Source organism: Globicephala melas, chromosome 3 (assembly GCF_963455315.2).
Source record: "Globicephala melas chromosome 3, mGloMel1.2, whole genome shotgun sequence".
Taxonomy (NCBI): domain Eukaryota; kingdom Metazoa; phylum Chordata; class Mammalia; order Artiodactyla; family Delphinidae; genus Globicephala; species Globicephala melas.
Window position 1 is genome coordinate 153,443,739 of NC_083316.1, and position 19,396 is coordinate 153,463,134.

Here is a 19,396-nt window from a genome sequence, read left to right on the forward strand (position 1 = left end):
AATATGCAGTTGGTGGTTTGAGGGAAGGGACTGTCCAATTAGTACTCCATTGACAGCTGGTACCTCATGCTTGGCACACAGGAGGCCGTCAGGAGTTTGTTAGGAGAACTCAGTAAATGGTAGCTGTCATCCCCACAAGACTCAGACTGTATGCTCTCCACTGTTCTTTCCCACTTTAAAATTTTATAACTATGTAAAGCTGTAGTTAGAGCTAATTTTTCTATTTAGAAAAGTTAATCAGATTTAATATTTATAGTACCTGAATTGCTTATATTTAGAATACTAGAGGTAGAGAAAAAATTTTTTAAAGCATTTCTTATTCTAGGCTCTAAACAGGTAGGAAGGTTTCTCCTGCCCAACGTGGGTAGATTTTACAGGTCTCCAGTCTTGGAGAAATAGAGATTTTCGATTAGAGCATTTCATTAAACAAGCATTCATCAAAGCAGTATGGTAAGTGGGGAGAGTGTGGACATGAGCCAGATGCCTTTAGCAAAGGCTTTGCCAATTCCTAACCTCAAGGCACCCACTCACCACAGTTAGGTCTGTAGGAGCAGAGTGTGTTCTTCTAGGAGCTTTTTCAGTGGAAAAATGGTGGGCATTGAACAATGTCTTATGAGAGGGAAGACAGGCCCTCCCTGCTTTTGAGGAGCTTCTGACTTGGCAGAGGGAAGCAGAGGCAGACCTGCAGAAGCCGAGTGACAGTGAACACGGTAGGCACTGGGTCCCACTGCTGGGAACCGAGGTGAGGAACCAGCATCTTCTGGTGAGGGAAGTTAAGGCAGGGACTGCACCTTCAGTGTGTTGGTAATGTGGTTGCATGAAGAATTCTTAATGTGTTGGTAATGTGGTTGCATGAAGAATTCTTAACACCTCTCAATTTGTAAATTGTCTTCTGAAACCAGGTTGAGGTCCATTTTGTTGAAATACAATCTCAAGAGAGAGTTGATTTCATTAATAGCTAAATTACATGCTTTCTTAGTTTGGTTTGGGGTTCTTTCTCTTGCTCTCATGAAGCCCATGAAGCCCAAGATTGACAGAGGAGGTGGCTTTGACAGATTCTGTCTTAGGTGATTTTTTTTTTCTGCCTAATAAGGGAAACTTATTTTAATTTTAAAATTATTTAAAATCTTGAGATGAAATTATGTTAATTATTGACCTAATAATGTAATGTACTCCCCAAATTCACAAAAGCTAACCTAATACTGTACCAGTCTGAGTACAGGTTACAACAGCTGTAGCAGAGAGAGTTCCAGAGTTGCTCAACAAGGTTGAGATTAATTTGTGCCAATCTCAATGTGGGCAGGTGGACCAGAATGGGGGCCACCTCAGTGCCACAAGTTCATTCCAGACTCAGGCTGGTGGGTGACTCTAGCATCTTCAGCATGTGACTTCCATCTCTGGATCTATGACTGCTGATCCCTCAGCCAACAGCAAGGGAGAAAGATAGATTGAAAGGCAAGCAGCTTTCTGTTTAAAAAAATGATCTGGGAGTAGCATACATCACTTCTGCTCACATCTCATTAGCTAAAGGTTAGTCATCTGGCCACAGCTGGCTGCCAGGAAAGTGACCAGATGTCATCTCTAGTTGGGTAGCCATTTGTCCAGCTGGAACAGGGTGGCTTCTGTTACTAAAATGAAGGGAGGAGTGGATCCTGGAGTAGGTCAGCAGCCTAGGCCTGTCATACTGTCCCTTGGCCACTTCAGACTTAACAAGCCGTACTTTCCAACTCAGCTATCTCTTGCTTACCTCCAGCTGTTTCACCTTTGTTTCTCCCCATCTCCTGCAGGGCAACAAGTCACGTACATTCTTCCTCCAAGCCGTGCATTTCCTTCTTTTCCCCACCTGCCACAATCCTGCCATTTTTGTCAGGTCTGCCTGTTTTGAGTCCTACCCATTCGAATCCAACCCTTTCTCAGCTTCCCGAATGACCTCTCTGAAAAGCAAGTGTGAACCCATGCCTCTCGTGCTTTGATGGCTCTACAGCCCTCAGGCCCAGGCCCAGATGGCTCTGAGCGTCTTCCAGGGCCTGGGGTGATCTGGCCTTGTTTTCTCTCCAGTTTTTTCCCCCCATGACCCAGCAGAATCAAATCTCAAATGATTTGTCATGCTTAGAAGGCACCTCCAGCTCTCTGCACATGCTACTTCCTTTCCCTTCACCCTAAACCTCCATTCTTCTGGGTTTAGGGCTCTCCTTGCATCCGATCTCTTCTGAGTATACCCGCAGTGTACGCTCTCTGTAAGCTTGAAACGCAGAAGGCAGGTTCTGGCAAAGGACCTGGTCCACAGTGGTGCTCAAGAAATGCTTTATGAATGACCAGTATTGCTGGTGCATTACAACATGGCCAAGAAATAGCAGGTTGTAGTGGCTCCTGCCTTCTCGCTGAGTCTGTCTCTGATCCTTTGCATTTTTACTCCACTAGTCAAGCTGAGCAATTCACCATGTCTGAGCACAGTCAGTTTGAGTTCTGTGCTTCTACTCTGTCTCTGGCAAAACTATCCAGGGCAAATGCCACCTCCTCCATGAAGCTCTTCTTGTTTTCTGCACCCCTGCTTGTGGGTAGGACCTCTTTTGCCTTTCAGCTTTGTTTCTATTTTGCTTATGGCCCTTACCTCTTTATAACTTATATTACAATGTAGATAATAGACTCATTCTTCACACTTCTCCCCCAAATAGTGAAGTAGGGGCTGCTTCAAGACCAATACCTGTTTGATCTTGATATATGTCTTCTATATTATTTATCACTTTCTTGTACAAAGGTACCCCGTAAATGTTGAGATGAATTGTCTCGGCCTCTTAAAAACTATAAATAAATTAAGAAAAAGATGCTCCTTCAGATGTCAGTAAAATAGAGCAGCATCGTGAGGGAATCATTAGCTGCAGTGTTATGGGTCTGATCAGCAGAGGTATATTGAATGGTCACTCTGTCCCAGGGGCCAGGCCCTCCCTGTCCTCCTGTCCTGGGAGTACAGGGTGCCACCATGAACAAGACAGACCTATGCCTCCCCTCCTAGAGCTTAGGGCCCCCTTCTCACAGCAGCATGGCTTGGCCAGCTCACTAAGCCTTGGGTCACTCCAGTGTAACACAGGGCTGATAATTTCTGTCGGTTGTTGTGAGCAGTGTGTTAGTTTATCTAGTGCAACGCTGGCCTCCCAGACGCAATCCCCAGCCAGTGTGCAATGGCTCTTGGTCAAAATGGCTGCTGTGCCTACCAGCTATGCCTCAGCCACTGCCCTGAGAATGGTAAAACATGAAGCAACAGTCAGTTGGAGAAACTATTCATTTGATTTAAATTCTTTGTTCAGTCTTGTTGTTAATCAATTTCCATGTTTAATGGAAGTCCTAGACATCATTGTGTTGAAACACATATCATCACTCCAAAAACTCAGTGGGTAGATATTAAATATTAGGTGTTAGAACAAACAAGCAGGAATTTGGGGAAGCTGTAGAATAAAATTTAAATTCTGTGTTTGTAAGCAGTGTAGAATATTTACCTAAATGATTTTATTGTTGGCTTTTTAATTTTTAAGAAATGACCAATATAAATAGCTTGCTAACTTTTGAATAAACATTATCAGACAAGAGCCAGGGAACGGAGTAAAGGTAGCTGCCTGCCGATTTCTGTTTGCTTTGTTTTCTGTATAAAATCATACAGGCTCCTGCAGCGTAGGAATCTCAGCCTACTATCTAAACCACAGAAAGGCTGCTCTGGGGCTTCCAGTTTATATTCATGCCTCGTGGATAACATAGTGTCCATGTTATTGACTGTAGCTTATGACAGAGTTCTCCGTCTATGGCTGTCTGTATTGAAGCCCACTAGTGATGTAGGGTTTAGGGAATGTAGGCCGGCTCCGGGACCACCTCACAAGGTAGGAGCGCACTCACGAGCATCCACGGCACACACAGGTGTCACCAGGCCTCCAACACCCCGTTGTTCTTTAACTTACCACTTTTACAATCACTTTGGCATCGGACTTGCTTTCTAGTTCGTCACTTTAACCTGAATTTGTGGACACAGCAGAAGACTGGTCCATTTGTTTTTCTGCATGAATGAATTGTAGACGTTCATTTTGCAGCATCTCCAGAGTGCCTCCATATCTGGTTGAGACAGCACGGTGTAATCTGGTCCCACAGGAAGCAAGCTGATGGGAATCACATAGTGATGTAGTCTTGTCATGGCTAATAAAAATGTACAAATTCTTTTCTCCAAAGGTGGTTATTTCCTAATCCAATCCCTTAAGATGTGGTCATGCAGGGTCTCAGAATTCCTTCCTTTCATGATAATCTTGTACCATTAAAATGTCTTTGCATTTTTTGCATGTTGCTTAAGTTCAGAACTTGGTCTAACTCAGTTTACCAACTTACAGCCACATTGTCTTATATACCAATGAATTTGAAACACTATTAAGTGAGCTATGCATGTATAATTTCAGTAAGAATCCATGTTCATTCTGTTTCTCTTTCAAGGAATCTGACGACTGTACCAGCTCTTCGGAATATTATATGACACTACATCATGAGTGACAGTAAATGTGATAGTCAGTTTTACAGTGTACAAGTGGCAGATTCAACTTTCACTGTCCTAAAACGTTACCAGCAGTTGAAACCAATTGGTTCTGGAGCCCAAGGAATTGTCTGGTAAGTATGGTCTGTTTCAGTAGTGTAGATTGAGTTTTTGTTGTAATAAAAACTTAATAGATCTAAGTCGTCAGAATTTAGAAACACTGATGATAAAAATACCCTTTTCTTTGCTATAGGTTTATAAGCTAAATTGAATCAACCTCTTGCTTTAGTTACATATAGTCAGATTGTAGGATACAAGCTCAAATTCTTAGAATGCTGCGTAAATTTAAATAGGTAGCAATTTTTCTTTTTTCTTTGTTTCTTTTCTCTTGTTTTTCTTTTCCATTCCCCCTGTCATTATGATATTAGAGTAATAGGTATGACAGTGAGTTGTAACAGAAATTTGGAGTTTTATTCATTTCTTCATCCTGGCCACCTTTCCCCCCTCCCCCTTTTATTCCCAATCACTCCTATTCATTTCTAGGCGCCGTCATTGCAGTGCCTTGCCCTTCATTGGCAGGATGAGGCCAGTCAGTGTCATTATCACCCCATGGATTAACCAGGAAGGGATGCCGTATGAGGGGTTGGGCTGGCCGTCTCTTCCTTGGTGTCTCACTTCAACTATGTGTCCAGCCCAGAACGTCAGAACCGTTGGTCTGACCCTGAACCTTAGTCTCTTGCTTGGTAAGACAGTCAGCTGCCGCGACATCACTGGCCAGCTAAAGGTAAAGTTTTTCACATGTTTTCTAGACTACAGTTATCAGCACTTCCCAAGCTTTCTATCCCTTAGTTTTTTGGCAAATCTTTTCTTCTTTTTTTGGTTAGTAAAAACTAGATTGTCTTTGCATCTAAAAGGAACTGTGGTAAAGCTAAACACCCAATGATTACAGCTTGTAGGTAAAGGGGATTCAAGATAAAAGAGAACTCTTGGATGGTCTGGTAGGAGAGTTTATATTTTTATTAGAGATGTTGAGTTTAGAGAATCTGCATCAGTGGTTAGTAATTGATCCTCTGTTGTAGAGATATGTGATCAGGGAAGTTAGTTGTTTTCTTTGGCTTAGGTAGTTAGAGGCCCTGGAAGCTGAGAGGAGGTGGTAGTTCAGAGATTCCCAGAAAAACTAATGAGGGGGAAGGGGCTGTTTGGAAGGAATGCCTGGCTTGCATCTAAAATAGTGGTGATCTTAACTTCCAGTTGATAACATGCTATATTGGTACTTAAATCCAGTGTGCCAGGAAAGTTTTAAAGTGAATGGATGGTTCATATTAGGATACTTTGATGTTAATAAAAAGTTCTAGACAGTAAAATATTCTTTTGATTTATAACCCATCTCTTATTTGAAACTGGATGGTAATTTGACATAGGGAATTAAGCAAGACTGATATCAAGGACATTTAATGTAATAACCACATTAAGAGCTTGACTAGAAATTCATAATTAATTGTATAATGGAGAGCTTTACAAGGGTTTTGCAGTTAAAATTAATGACTTCATTACAGCATGGTAAATGACAATAAAATTACATGCTACTTTAAAAAATACTGTTTTTCAGAGATTAGTTTTGATTTCCAGTTTTCATATCCTACTTCCTATCTTTGTTTTTTAAAGAAATGTTTAATAATGAATTTACTCATTATGGGTGTATATTTTTCATTAAAAAAATTCTAGTTTTGAAATGAAAGTTCCCAAATAAACAGTTATAAGCTAAACCTCCTCTGGTAAAAGCAGTGGTAGAATTATAAGATGGAAAGTTCTGAATTTTTAAAGAATTTTAAAGACTAAGAGTCCAGAAATAAACCCATACATCTGTGGCCAGTTGATTTTCAAAAAGGATGCCAAGATTATTCAGTGGGGAAAGAACAGTCTCTTCAACAAATGGTGCTGGGACAACTGGATACCCACATACAAAAGAATGAAGTTGGACTCCTACTTCACATCATGTAAAAGGTTAACTCAAAATTGATCGATGACCTAAATGTAAGAGTTAAAACCATAAAACTCTTAGAAGAAAACAAAGGGGGAAGCGTCATGACTTTGAATTCTTAGAAATGACACCAAAAGCATGAGCAACAAAAGAAGAAATTGGACTTTATCAAAATTAAAAATTTTTGTGTATCAAAGAACACTGTCAAGAGAGTGAAAAAACAACCCACAAATGGGAAAATATTTGCAAATCGTGTATCTGGTAAGAGTCTAATATTCAGAATATAAAGAACTCCTACAACTCAACAGCAAACAGACAAACAACCCAATTTATTTATTTTTAGGTAAAAGCATCTTTTTTTTTTTTAATTGGAGTATAGTTGCTTTACAATGTTGTGTTAGTTTCTGCTGTATAACAAAGTGAATCAGCTATACGTATACATATATCCCCTCCTTTTTGGATTTCCTTCTCATTTAGGTCACCACAGAGCACTGAGTAGAGTTCCCTGTGCTATACAGTAGGTTCTCATCAAACAACCCAATTAAAAAAAAAAAAAAAAAAACAGGCAAAGGACTTGAATAGACATTTCCCCAAAGAAGATTTATGGCCAATAAACACATGAAAAGATGCTCATTGTTAGCCATTTGGGAAATGCAAATCAAAACCACAGTGAGGTACTACTTCATACCCACTAGGTGGTCATAATCAACAAAATGGAAAATAACAAAGATTGGCAGGGATGTGAAGAAATTACAACCCTCATACACTGCCAGCGAGAATGTAAAATGGTGCAGCCACTTGTGGAAAACAGTTTGACGGTTCCTCAACAAGTTAAACATAGAATTATTACATGACCCAGTAAATATCCCTAGATATATTCCCAAAAGAATTAAAAACAGATGTTCAAAAAAGACTTGTATACAAATGTTCATAGCAGCACTATTCTCAATAGCCAAAAGGTGGAAACAGCCCAAATGTCCATCAATAAATGAATGGATACACAAGCTGTGTTATATACATACATGGAATATTATTCATAAAAAAAATGAAGCACTGATATATGCTACAACATAGATGATCCTCAGAAACATGCTAAGTGAAAGAAGCCAAACATAAAAGGTAGTATTATTATATGAGTCCATTTATGTGAAATATCCAAAGTAGGTAAATCCATAGAGAAGGATGCAGATTGGTGGTAACAAGGGCAAGGGGGAGAGAGGAATGGGGAGCAACTTCATAATGGGTATGGAGTTTCCTTTTGGGGTGATGAAAATCTTTTGGGGTTACTTAAAGGTGGTGATTGCACAACACTGTGAATGTGCTAAATGCTACTGAATTGTTCAGTTTAAAATGGTTCATTTTATGTTTATGTGAATCCCCCCTTAAAAAAATTTTTTTTGAAAAAAAATGTAAACTGAAAGGTGCCTTAACTTAAGGATATTTGTCATTTTTAATGGATATTTAACCCCTGATACTATAGTATTATATGTAATATTTTCATGTTATATTATGCATTAAAATATGTTGTCATTTTCTTGTAACTTACGTTACATATTGATATAGTCTTAACTGTACTTTCACTTAACTCTTAGTATTTTCATTTAAATAATTTTATGACAATTTTATTAACATTTGTATGAGCAACTTTCACCTCACATACATGTAGAGGCTAAAATTTTAACACCATCCTAAATTTCACGTCTTGCAAATTCCCACTTCCATAGCCTGAATTTTGATTTTAAGGAAGGATCAAAAACTGGGTTTCACGCTTTTCTGCTCAAGAAAGAAGTCTTTGAACTGATTAAAATAGCTCTTAATGAGCCTTTTGCACAGCTAGAGTTTATTTTGTGATCTTTGATGTAATTATTCACTTAACTTTGTAACCCAAGCCAGTTATTCATTACCAGATCAAAACCTTTTAGTTGGGTTAACTTTACTGATGCATGGAAAAGAGGTTAGTTAACTTGATTCAGATTATTGATACTTTCTTTTAGAAATGTTTGTGCAATTATGAAAATTATTCTTAGACTTCTGGGATGTTTTCTTTTGGCTTTTAGAGGAGGTGCCGTCACGAGAGCTGGGCCTAGATGGTTGGAGACCTGGTTTCCATTATTACTTTACTGCTACTTTCTACCAGAGCCTGTGCTGGCTTCCTCTCAGCCGGGAAGGTGGGTGACTACTCCTCACCTTCCTTCTAGGCTTGAGGCTTTGTGGTACCATTGAACTGCAGCAGTGGTGGTGCAGGCAATGGTAGTCCCAGACTGACAAGAGAGAAACGTTTCCTGTGATACTTCCCCCACATGTCTTCAGAGGATTTTTTCCTGGCTCTGTTTTGCACAGAGTCTTGGATATTGGCATTATGCTTTAAGGTCCTTAAAAGAAAAGTGTTCTTTTTATACACGGTTCAAGGAGAGGATCTTTTACCTTGTTCTGCTGTGTAGATAGAGCAAGAAACTATGAATAGTGCCAGTTAGACTCCTTTCTTCCTCATCAGTGATGGAAGGGCTTGAGTATACCCACCATCAAGCCCTAACTTTTAGATAACTTCTTATCTCCAATGGTCCCTTCTCTGCAAATATGACAGGTTCTTTCCCACGCCCATCACTTTTGTCCCCACTGCATCTCCTGGTTGGAGTCTCCTCTGAAACCCTGCTCTTCTGTCCCTGTCCTGACACTATCCCTGATCTTTTGAGACTTACCTGTGGAACTTCAGATAATCTCACCTCATGCTTGGAATAGAGCCTTCTCTCTGATCGAACCAAGGAGTATGTGATTGGTTTGATTGATGCACACGTGCACATGTGTGCACACACACACACACACTCCAGAACTGTAAGATAATAAATTTGTGTCTTAAATCAGTAAATCTGTGCTAATTTGTTATAGCAACAATAGGAAACTAATATACATGTGTTTTTACATTTTTGAGAAGTAAAATATCATAGTAGCAATAATGAATGGTTTACAAAACTTGTTAATCATCTATTTAAACTAGAGCTTGATAAAGATATAGGGACAGGTGTGCAGGTAAACCAAAGTGCAGGTATTGATACAGGATTAAAAGGAGGAGCTGGGGTCCAAATAAAATATTCTTACTCCTAATTTTGAATTGTTTTTACAGCTATCTGATTTATTTGTTTCTATGTTTTTGTTCATTAAAACTGTTAGTAAAATAATTAGGAAGTAAGTTTTAAAATGTTTATCATTTGAAGTATTTATAAAATTAAGTTATTAGTAGAATTAAGTAATTCAAGGTTTTAAAGCTCTACGGGGAAAATATGTGTACATTTCTTTCATATATATATATATATTCACTTTTTCTCTCTCCTTCTAAAATGTCAAGCTGTTTAACCAAAGTAGTAAGGACTATTTGTTTTATGAAACAGTTCTACGAAGTGCTTAACTTTTTTTTTCTGCTTTTATTAAAAAAATTTTTAATTGAAATATAGTTGATTTACAATGTTGTTAATTTTTGCTGTACAGCAAAATGGTTCAGTTATATGTATATATGCATTCTTTTTTTAAAATATTCTTTTCCATTATGGTTTATCGTAGAATATTGAATATAGTTCCCTGTGCTATACAGTAGGATCTTGTCATTTATCCATTCTAACATATAATAGTTTGCATCTGCTAACCCCAAATTCCCAATCCATCCCTCTCCCACCTCTCTCCCCCTTGGCAACCGCAAGTCTGTTCTCTATGTCTGTGAGTCTGTTTCTGTTTCATAAAGGTTCATTTGTGTCATATTTTAGATTCCACATATAAGTGATATCATATGGTATTTGTCTTTCTCTTTTTGACTTACTTCACTTAGTATGATAATCTCGTTCCATCCATGTTGCTGCAAATGACATTATTTCGTTCTTTTTTATGGCTGAGTAGTATTCCATTGTATATATGTCCCACATCTTCTTTATCCTTTCATCTGTAGATGGACATTTACTTTGTTTCCATGTATTGGCTATTGTGAATAGTGCTGCTATGAATATAGGGGTGCATGTATCTTTTTGAATTATAGTTTTGTCTTTATATATACCCAGGAGTGGGATTGCTGGATCATATGGTAGCTCTATTTTTAGTTTTTTGAGGAACCTCCATACTGTTCTCCATAGTGACTGTACCAGCTTACATTCCCACCAACAGTGTAGGAGGGTTCCCTTTCTCCACACCCTCTCCAGCATTTGTTATTTGTAGACTTTTTATATATATATAAATTTATTTATTTATTTATGGCTGCATTGGGTCTTCATTGCTGCGTGCGGGCTTTCTCTAGTTGCAGCGAGCAGGGGCTGCTCTTCATTGTGGTGTGTGGGCTTCTCATTGTGGTGGCTTCTGTTGTTGTGGAGCATGGGCTGTAGGCGGGTGGGCTCAGTAGTTGGGGTTTGCGGGCTCTAGAGCGCAGGCTTAGTAGTTGTGGCGCACGGGCTTAGTTGCTCCGCGGCATGTGGGATCTTCCCAGACCAGGGCTCGAACTCGTGTCCCCTGCATTGGCAGGCAGATTCCTAACCACTGTGCCACCAGGGAAGTCCCTTGTAGACTTTTTAATGGTGGCCATTCTGACTGCTATGAGGTGGTACCTCATTGTAGCTTTGATTTGCATTTCTCTAATAATCAACAATGTTGAGCATCTTTTATGAAGTGTTTAAAAAAAAAGTGTAATATTAGATCTGACAATGCTTAGAAGTGACAGTTACAACCTTAACATGAAATGGTTGGTATAGCTCTTATCCCTTTTTGCTTCCTCTAGTTCTGTACAAGCATGAATGTTGGCCTGTTCTTATACTGTTTTGTTTTCTGTTAGTATATATAAATAAACATAATGTCCACAACAAAATTTTTGTGATAAAGAAGATATGTGCTATAAGGCATAGGAAGGCTATGATTCAGGAGAACTGAGTTCTAAGTCCAGCTCAGATCCTCATAGCAGTAGTTCTTAGTGACCTTGGGCAAATCATTGTGTCTTTATAGTTACACCTCTAAAATGTATAGTTTGGAACTTCTAATTTAAGATCAGACACCTAAACAAAGAGACAGGAGAGCAGTAATCAGTGGATATGAGAGCATTTAACAAGTTTCTGCAGAGGAAGTGAGAATAAGTAGGTAAGACATTTGCCACAAAGAAGAGAACCTATCTATAGTAGAACTCCAAAGAGGTTGTGAGTATACAGATGCCAGATACAAAAAACGAAGATGAAACGGGTGGCTAGAAGTATGGATGTTAATTAAAAGTGTGTCTATGAAACAGTTTTGCTAGTTGGCTCCCAACATTCCCACCCCTACCCCCATGCTCAGCATTTGCCCCTAGAGAGCGAGTAAGTAAATGAAGAATTATTAGGCCAGTATCTGGAGAAGGAGAAGCCTAGTAAGAGGAGCCCAGGATTTGGGGTGTTCTTTCCCTTGAGGGCATTTGAAAATTCTGGAGTGGGCAGCTGAGAGACTTAGAGTCCTTTGGACTGCCTTGTGGGGCTATAGGAGACAGGGTTTGGCGTCCAGGGCCCTCTAAAGGGGCTTAGTGAACTTCCTTTGCTTTAACTGGGTCCGATAAAGGGCTGCATCCTAGAAGTAAGGATGAACCAAAAAGAAACTGGCCCTTGCAGGAACTGCCACTTAACTTCACATCATCTCATTTGCTGAACCCAAAGTGAGGTGAGCCCAAATTGCTAGTGCCCCCAGGTACCCAGCAGAAATAAATGTAAATTCTACCTGGAGGAAGATAGATCATACTGGATATCAAATTATTTCTAGATAGCAAACAGTTTTGCAAGTTCAAGGTGCAAGACGTAATCAGAAATAACTAGTCACACAAGGAGATTGTACAACATTCACAAAATCCAGCACAAACAACAGAGAAAAGAAACAGATCCACAGGGGTTATTGGCATTATTGGATCCAGACTTCCAAAGAGTTATGATGTTATGTTCCGGATGATAAAAGACAGTATGAAAAAGTTTTGGTGGAAAATGAAAACTTAAAACAACTAAATAGAAATTATAGAACTATAAGACATAGTAATTGAATTATGAAGTTAATGGGTGGGTTTAAAAGCATATTAGATATAACTGAAGAGAGAATTGTGATCTGAAAGATAGGTGAGGAAAAAAGTATCCAGAATGAAGCCTGGGGAGACAAAAGGGTAGAAAAATATGGAAGAGAGGATGTATTTGTTTTCTATTGCCACGTAACAAATTACCATAAACTTAGTGGTTTAAAGCAGAACAACAACCATTTATAATTTCATAGTTCTGTAGGCCAGAAATCTGGGTGGGCTTCCCTGGGTTCTCTGCTTGGCATTTCACAAGGCTGAAATCAAGGTGTCACTGGACTGGGCTCTTATCTGGAGGCTCTGGGGAAGAATTTGCTTTCAAGTGCGTTCAGATTCTTCGCAGAACCCAGTTCCTTGCAGCTGTAGGTCAGAGGTCTCCATTCCATTCCCTTGCTCTCTATCAGCCAGGGGCCACTCTGCTCCTAGAGGCTCCCACATTCCTTCTCACGTGACCCCCCTTCCATCTTAAAGGCAACAACATGTCTAGTCCTTCTCAGGATTCAGATCTCTCTGACTTTCCCCTCTTCCCACCAGCCAAAACAAACTCTGCTTCTAAAGGGTTCTCGTGATTGGATTAGTGCCCCCCCACCCCTTCCCTTGTGATCTCCCTTTTGTTAAACTTGGCCCTCTTGCAGGACACAGGGTCAATATACGACAAAAAAATCAAATGCCTAGAAATTGATAGAACAAACCACTTCAGAAAACAGTTTGGCATTATCTACTAAAATAAACTATATGTAATACCACTTTTAGCTATCTACTCATCAGAAATGCATGCCCAGAACCATGTACAAGAATGTTTATGACCATGTTTTTTGCTTGTAAACTGAAAACAACCAATGTATCTATCAACATTATGTCATATAATCATAACAAAGGAGTATTATAGCGATGACACAGAATGAGTTATAGCTTCACACAACAACGGATGTACCTCACAAATATAATGTTGAGTGAAAGAAGTCAGACATAGACAGTTTCAAAAACCAGGCAAAAATAAATGATGCAGGGGCTTGAAGATACATGTTTAGCTGGTAAAAGCAAGGAAGTGATTATGATAAAAGTCAGAAGTAGGGGACTTCCCTGGTAGTCCAGTGGCTAAGACTCCATGCTCCCAATGGAGGGGGCCCAGGTTCCATCCCTGGTCAGGGAGCTAGATCCCATATGCCACAACTAAAAGATCCTGCATGCCGCAATGAAGATTGAAGATCCTGCGTGCAGCAGCTAAGACCCAGCACAGCCAAATAAATATATTTAATTATAGTATAAAAATAAAGTCAGAAGTAGTTATTGTCTTTGGGGGGCAGGAAGGATAGTGATTAGTGGGGGGGAGCGCTTTGGGGTTGTTGACAAAACATGGTTCTTTGTAATAAATCATTAAGACGAGGAACAAAAAAGGAAGCAAAAGAATGAATACCAGACAGGCATACGCCTTCTCACCAACAGCACTCAACTTTGGAAATCATTGGAGCTCTGAGAGAAAATTGATTTCGAGCTTAGAAGACAAACTATCAATCAAGGATAAAGGAAGAGTAAGATAATTTATCTTCCATGCCCTTTTTTTCTGAGGAAATTCCTTGAGAGTGTACTCCAACAAGAAAGAATACAAGAACGTGTAACACCAGAAACAGTGGAAGCCAGAGAAAAGAAATCCCAGGGCGATAGGTACACATCAGGCCTTGAAACCCCAAGAAAAATGTCTTTCTGAAAAATGGAATAGATTCCAAACAATAGATAATGTGAGTAAGGAGGTAAGAAGTACTAGTGACAGCTCTAAAGAGGTATATTTGTCTTCTCTTAATAAGAAAAAAAAAGTTTATTAGAAACTTGTGGTAGAAAAGTTAGAAAAAGTCACGATCTAAGAATAAAACAAATTTAAAGCAGCATGATGTTTGAGAACTTACGGAATGTTAGAAGAGAATCCATTTAACCTTAATGCTGGAAACAATCACATTCCCTTATGAGTGGCAAGGGTCATGTGATCTTTAGAAATGAAATGTAATCCTCGCTCTGAAATTAGTAATGTTTACATGTGTGCACATACATACATACACTCTGTAAGTCGATTTTCAACTTTTAGACACATCCTAAGGAAGAAACACAGAAGATTTAATTATAGGGATTGAAAGATGTGTTATTAAACTTGACCATTTAAGACAGAAATTGGAGGAAAAGAGATTAGAGAGCTGGAGGAAAAAGGAGATGAAGTGTAATATTCTCATTTTACATAGTGGGGAGCAAGAGGTTCCTTTGAAAGTTGATGCAGCAAGTTTAGGCATGTTATTTAAAGTTACAAGGGTGACCAAGGGAAAAGTTAAAAATAACATGAGAGGTCTTCCCTAGTGGCGCAGTGGTTGAGAGTCCGCCTGCCAATGCAGGGGACACGGGTTCATGCCCTGGTCTGGGAAGATCCCACATGCCGCGGAGCGGCTGGGCCCGTGAGCCATGGCCGCTGAGCGTGCGCGTCCGGAGCCTGTGCTCCGCAACGGGAGAGGCCACAACAGTGATAGGCCCGCGTACCAACAACAACAACAAATAATAATAATAATAACAATAACATGGGAACAAAAAACTAGGAGGAGTTGGGGGTTTCAATGAAGTGACTAAATCCTCAGTGTTCGTAATGGGGAGTAAATAGCTAATTTCTGAAGTTGATAAATGAGGAAATAGTGATAAAAGTATATTCTTTGGAGTTGAGATATTACTAAAAGAAGTAAAGCCAGGAATAACTGAAGGTAGCTCCTCCTGGAGTTGGAACTAGGAATGGGGAAGCATGAGTCTGCTCAGATATTCAGAATTGGTCCATTTGGCTCATTGGACAAAAACTTTTGAGACCAAAAAAGGTGTGTCTGTTTTTAAATTCTCAAGACTGAGATATATATATATATATATATATATATATATATATATATATATATATATACAAATCACATGTGCATGTATTAATTAATGATTTGTTTCACAAATAGATTTATTTTTGACATTTTATAATCCATATGAATATTACATTTGCATATGGGCATGTGATTTTAATTAATTAATTAATTTTCTTTATTATTTTTTTTGGCTGCGTCAGGCCCTAGTTGTGGCACGCAGGGTCTTCATTGAGGCGTGTGGGATCTTTCCTTGTGGCATGCGGGCTTCTCTCTACTTGTGGCCCATAGGCTCCAGAGCACATGGACTCTGCAGTTTGCGGCATGTGAGCTCAGTAGTTGTGGCACACGGGCTTAGTTGCCCCACAGCATGTGGGATCTTAGTTCCCCAACCAGGGATTGAACCCAAGTCCCCTGAATTGGAAGGCGGATTCTTTACCACTGGACCACCAGGGAAGTCCCTGGGCATGTGATTTTACATCTGTGTATACATGAACACATAATGTGAATTAAAGAAAAAGTAATTCCAAAGTAACAGGAAGCTTCTAATAATTCTTAACCAAATGCTACAGCAGACAGCCTTTAATTTTAAAAAGTTAAAATTGAATTAAGTTTGGGTTTTTTGGCAAAAAAAAATTAATAGAAGTGAATAAGTGTAAACAGTGTTATAAACTGAATAGAATAAATAAATAGAAACAGTATTTTAAATGGTGCTTAGGTTCTCTGATGGTCTTTAGCAGCTTTTAACCCCTGATGAGGAGCCAAAAGGTAACAGTGACGGCAATCATACTGTTAGTGCTAGCTTGAAACTAGTACAGAAGGTACTCAATTTTTCCTGTCTATTTTCTGGAGGAAAATTAATCATAAATTTCAGCTGGGAACTTGAGATTCTGGAAACAAAGATCCTAGAAGATTTTATTTCTTAACCATAGTAGTATGAGGAGGTATTTCTAGCAGAATTTTATGTATAGCAATTGCTTATGTTAGGGATTTTGTATCTTGGGGATTTACCATGAACTGAGATTTTGGCTTCTGTTTTCCTTTTAGATTCTTACATCTGGGAAAAACACAATCAATCAAAATCTAGATTTATTATATCCGTCTCATGAGTTCAAACCATTTTCTCCACTGTGATACTCCAAAATATACTTATATTTCATTCTGTGATACCAGTGACTTTTTTTCAACTTATTGGCATATTTAAACTGAAGATTTTGTTTTCTGGGCAGTCTTACATGCTCTGTATTAAATTACTTGGTTCTGAACATAATAATCTCAACTAATATAATGAGACGTCCATGTGCAAAGATTGCTGAATCCCATCCTAGCTTCAGCTGCCATGGTGACGCCTCTGCAGAGGAGTCCGTTCGTCCTGCACGCTCAGCCAACTCACCTTGCTCTTAATGTGCAGAAGTACCAGAGTGGAAGCAAGCAGATTTTTCCTTATTTGTTATTCATTTAAAAAGATAATACATTGAATGTACATTCTGCATTGCTGTATATTCCAAAATCATCCTAATGGGTTGCCTATTATATTTCTTAATTATAGTGCTGCTTTTGATACAGTTCTTGGGATAAATGTTGCAGTCAAGAAACTAAGCCGTCCTTTTCAGAATCAGACTCATGCAAAGAGAGCTTATCGTGAACTTGTCCTCTTAAAATGTGTCAATCATAAAAATGTAAGTTATGTCTATATTTCCTCTAATACTTTAATGTTGTCAATGCTGCCATAATCATCTGGGTCTTTGGAGATACAATGAGTTTAGACCTAGGGTAAGCGAGTGATAAAAATACTATTTAAATGGTTATATTTTATTGACAGAATTTTCAATCAACATTGGAGATATTGAAGTCAGCAAGAGGCATCATTGTCCATAGGAATTTAGGTCACTCAACACAGATGGGAATGTCAATTAACCTTGTAACCATTTGGTTTTCACTGTTTCCCTGTGTATAAAATGGCAACAGTATTGACCTGGCAAATTGAGAAATATCCAAATACTTTTTAGAAAAACGTTGTTCTATAAGTAGCTTTTACATATTCACATTTATTTAAATAAATGTTATTAGATGATGTTATATTCAAGATAGTTGTACTTGGCATCTCTACAGAAATCAAAGCATTGTAAATTTTAAGGAAAAACAGTATATCTCTAGAAAATGAGGTACTCAGGCCCATTTTATGTTCTACTACTGATGCCTGAGCATTATTTTGAACATGATTTTGATAACCTTGCCATGTTATAAAATTATAAAATGTTAAGTCTGGCAGGGGCTTTGGAGATCCCCTCCCATGTGACCTCTTTTTGTTACGGGGTGGGGGGGATAAGTATTTAAAAGTACACTCAACTCTATATGGCTCCTTTTGTTGTAACATTTATGCTGGATTTTTCTGGTGTAGGGACATTAAACACAAAACTAAGATAGGTTCAATCTTTTGAGTCTGTGGTTTGAGTTTGTTTTTAAATTCTCCAATGCATGCTTTATTTTACAGGTTTAAAACAAAAAGTAAAAAAGTTTTTTTTTTCAGGTTACAAAAAAAATGTTTATTATTATTTTTAATTCAAACAGTATAAACAAGAAAGAAAAATCCTTGAATCCCACCACCCACTATCATTAACATTTTGGTGAGCATTCTTATGCATATATATACACACATACATAAATAAGCTCAGTTATGTTATTACACATCCTGCTTTTTCCCTAGTGGAATGTTGCTAGATCTCATATACATTAATGAACATAGATATAAACCATTTTTTAAATGGCTACATAGTACAGATGCACAGTTATTCATTTAACCAATCACCTATTATCAGATATTTAGATTGTTTCCAGTTTTTTGCTATTATAAGCAGTGCTGCAGTGAACATCCTTATACATTGCATCTTTGCACACTTGTCCAGGTGAATTCCTTGGCCAAGATAGCTGGGTCAAAGACTATGCACACTTTTGGTTTTAATAATATATACTGACATTAACCTCAAGGAAGGTTAATTCCTTGAGGAATTAACCTCAAGGAAGACTGTCAATTTTACACTTTTATTGAGTATCTGAGTATGTCTTTTATTTCAAAATACCCCAGAGCTACATACTGTTTGTTTTACCTTACCAAACTGATAGATGACAAATGATACCTTATTTTTATTTGTGAGGTTGATTTTCTTTCCATATCTCTATTAGCCATTTATTTTTATTTCTTGAGAGTTTGTTTTTCATGGCCTTTGTCCATTTTTCTCTAGGACTGTTGGTTTCTTTCTTATGCATTTATAGAAGATCTTTGTATATTAAAGCTGTCAACCCTCACTTTTCCATCTGACCTAATTTAGGTTGTTTTTGTCATACTGATTTTTGTTGTTGTGTTTAACATAATCAAATCTCCTAGGTTTCCTGTCATGCTTAGAAAAGGCTTTTCTACACCAGAATTGTATAAATGTTTATTCATATTTTAATGTTTCATGGTTTCATGTTTTAGATTTAAATTTTTGTTCCATTTTGAGTTTATCTTGGTGTAAAGATTGAAGTATGAATCTAGTTTTTTCCCCCTTGGCTAGCCAGCCACTCCAATCCTATATACTGAATAATTCATCTTTCCCTCAGTCATTTGAAATGATTGAGGACGTGTGTTTGATGCTCAAGCAGCAGAATTCATTGTTTAACCATTGGGGTGCCAGGACCAAGGCCTGTGGTGGGGTCCGTTCTTGAATCCTCCTTACATAAAGGTAATGTTAATAGGTAATGCTATGAGGCATTTCATCTTTATCATACCAAAAATATAAGCTTAGCCTTTACATTTCAAAACTTTTTAGAAATTTGGATATTGTATTTAAGTTTTCAGAGTTAACATATTGCTTTATTTAGTGTTTTTCTACTTGTAATTGCTACTTTTTTATGTTCAGAGCTAGAAAGACATTATGTGTTAAAATTCTATAGTAATAAGTTACTGGGGACACATAAAAGTGATTTGATTAAAAGTGCATATTATTTCCAAG

General features: G+C 38.2%; 1 protein-coding gene across 3 annotated transcripts in view; it reads left to right on the forward strand.

Moving 5' to 3' along the window:
* Window positions 1–19,396, forward strand: part of MAPK9 (mitogen-activated protein kinase 9) — a 59,096-nt gene that overhangs the window by 13,954 nt on the left and 25,746 nt on the right. For all 3 annotated transcript variants that reach the window (XM_060296704.1, XM_030844684.2, XM_030844681.2), the window contains exons 2-3: window positions 4,468–4,638; window positions 16,954–17,083. In XM_060296704.1, coding sequence (XP_060152687.1) covers window positions 4,517–4,638; window positions 16,954–17,083 — 252 coding nt within the window. In that variant the 5' untranslated portion in view covers window positions 4,468–4,516. The remainder of the gene's footprint in view (window positions 1–4,467; window positions 4,639–16,953; window positions 17,084–19,396) is intronic.